The sequence below is a fragment of the Vairimorpha ceranae genome (genome assembly GCF_000988165.1).
Source record: "Vairimorpha ceranae strain PA08 1199 chromosome Unknown NODE_259, whole genome shotgun sequence".
In the NCBI taxonomy this organism is placed as follows: Eukaryota; Fungi; Microsporidia; family Nosematidae; genus Vairimorpha; species Vairimorpha ceranae.
Genome location: NW_020169566.1, coordinates 1 through 2,574, shown reverse-complemented (window position 1 = coordinate 2,574; position 2,574 = coordinate 1). Strand labels below are relative to the sequence as shown.

At 26.3% G+C, this 2,574-nt stretch overlaps 2 protein-coding genes across 2 annotated transcripts; both read left to right on the top strand.

Annotated features, from left to right (window-relative positions):
- Window positions 1-490, top strand: AAJ76_2590002573 (hypothetical protein; the record flags this gene model as incomplete). Its single annotated transcript, XM_024474820.1, has 1 exon — window positions 1-490. A coding segment is annotated over one exon (490 nt), but the record flags the coding sequence as incomplete, so codon positions are not given.
- Window positions 491-2,101: 1,611 nt separating this feature from the next.
- On the top strand, window positions 2,102-2,245 carry AAJ76_259000473 (hypothetical protein; the record flags this gene model as incomplete). Its single annotated transcript, XM_024474821.1, has 1 exon — window positions 2,102-2,245. The coding sequence occupies one exon, from the start codon at window positions 2,102-2,104 to the stop codon at window positions 2,243-2,245; it is 144 nt and encodes a 47-aa protein (XP_024329471.1).
- Between the last annotated feature and the right edge of the window lie 329 nt (window positions 2,246-2,574).

Sequence of the window (2,574 nt, the reverse complement as noted above, 5' to 3'; positions counted from 1 at the left end):
AGGATTATTTTCCCTGGGGGAAAGTAGCCTCACTGATTCATTATTTTTATTCAACATTGTAGATATAGAAAGAAAGTTTAAAAATATGATGCTACAAAAAACACGCATTTCAGCCAAAGAAAATAAATATCATTTTTGCTATCATTCGAATAGAAATTGGCACATTGTTAAAACTGTGGCTAATGGAAACAACAATTTCCGATATTTGAGAGAGTTTAATTTAAAATTTTTAGCTCCTAAAATAGATGGCAATTTTAAGGAGAAAAAAATAGAAATTTATAAAATTTTCAAAAATTTACTTTTAAAATTAGTCAATGAGCATTTCTGTAGATTTTGTTTAGGAAAAATAAGACAAAGGGGAGAGATGAATATTTTGAGATGTACAAAGACTGGCTGTCGAAAAGAATTTATTTTTATAAAGAAAAGGCCTTTTTTAATTCAAAAAAAATGGTTGAAAAACAATTTTATTTTTATATTTAAACAATTCTAAAATTAAATTAATTTCACTTTTGTCTGATGTTAGTAGACGGATGATACGAAAAGTTTTGAAATCAACAGGTAAATTGTTACCTCAAAATGTTTCTATAGACGGACCAGGTATCATCGTCGAAATAGATGAGTCTAGAATCGGTAAATGAATGTACTATAGAGGACATAGAGTTGGTGGTGTATGGGTGTTAGTAATGGCCGAGAGAATACCTGCTCGGTAGCTTGTATTAATTAAGTTGTCTGATAGAAAGGGGGACACATTGTTGTTTTACATAAAAAAGTTTGTCAAAGAGGAGGGTATTGTATATACAGACTGCTGAAAAAACTATAGCGGTCCTTCGAGAAACGGATACGTGCATTACAATAAATCATAGTGTAAATTTTGTGGATTGTGATACGTTGGTACATACTAATACCATATAAAGTACATATGCGAGTGTAAAATTGAATATTCCTAATAAGATATAGGACAACAACAGATATTTAACCATTTCTAAGATTATTTACGTTTAAGAGAAACAATAGTGTTTTAACATTCGAATTGTTACTAAAAATTTTTTTAAAATAAATATCAATAACACTTTTACTAACTTTGCTTTCTTCCCGCACGGGGTAAAAAATATTAAAAGTTTATACAATAATGTACAACATTATTATACCTCGACAATAAAAAATTAAAAAAAGCAGATTTCATTTGCATCTTTAAACAAAAATAACTTTATTTTTTTTATTTCTATTTTTTTCTTCTTTAAGTTGATTTCCATTTTAAGGGGCTGAAAATTTAGAACTAAACACTTTCAAATACGGGGAATTGTTGTTTCCTTCCTCTAAAACCGTTTTTTAATAAAACAGTTGAGATTTACGAAAATTTATTTGATTTAAACGAGGATGATTAAATGATACAAGAGTATAATAACAAAGGCAAGTTTATTCATAATGAGGGTTTAATTTAAAATGAAGTTTGGTTTGGTTGCATACTATAATTTTATAAGCAATAAAAGCAGTTACTGAGAAAACCCGGTGATTCTTAGTAGTAAAAAGAAATGAAGCCTTTTAAATGTTTAGAAGAAGAACTTTTGATTATTGAATATGCTATTTAGAATTTTTTTATGAGAAGACATTCAAATATCAATTTTGTATCTTACAAATGGTGGAGAAGTTTAAAATACATATTGACAAACAATTTTAAAATAAATTTTAAACAATATTATAAAAAATAGATTTTGTGAAATGCATATCGTAAAAGAAAGTGAAATCGTTAGAGAAGAATATATTTATTCAAACAATTAAAAGAGGGGGTCGAAAATCTATTACAGATTTATTGAAAAAAATAATATAAAAGGAATTCCAAATCAAAATGATTAAGCATTTTAAACCTGTAATTAAACCCTACGAATTGACAATGGCAATCAAAAAATTAGTATTTTATAATTAACTGCCAGAGTTTGCTAGTTATTTGCTATTAAATATTGACAAATTTTTAGAACCTACATGTCAAAGTATACGTTAGTAAGTTAAATTTATAAGATGTGTTTTACTACATAGAAATAGCAAGAAAATTATTACAAATAACTTTTATATTTTAAAATTTTTTATGTATAAATGAAATATTATGTTGATTTTATACAAAAATTTTCGAGCCATTTTAAAAGGTTTATCGATGAGTACGCACGACTATTTAAATGTAGTTGTTCCGCTTGTTAATGACAAAATCGTTATTGAAAACAGCAAAGAATACATAATATTTATTATTTAAGGATTATAGATTGTTGGAAATTATTCTTTCCTTTAAGTCTTCTCTTGTTAAATATCACAACATTGCAATAGTAGTCTTTTGGTTACTATAGACTGTTCTGAAACTAAGTTTTAGAAAATAACATTTAAGAAGAAATTTAATCAATAAACATTTTATCTTTAAACGTCAACATTGAAAATTAAAAATGTGCGAATTTAATAATATGAAGAGATAAACATATAAAGAAAAAATACCTTTCCTGAAGGGTTGATTTTATACAATAGAATTTAATCAAAGATACTATCAAAATAATAATCAGTGCGGTTATTTCCCCCGGGGAAAATAACCCC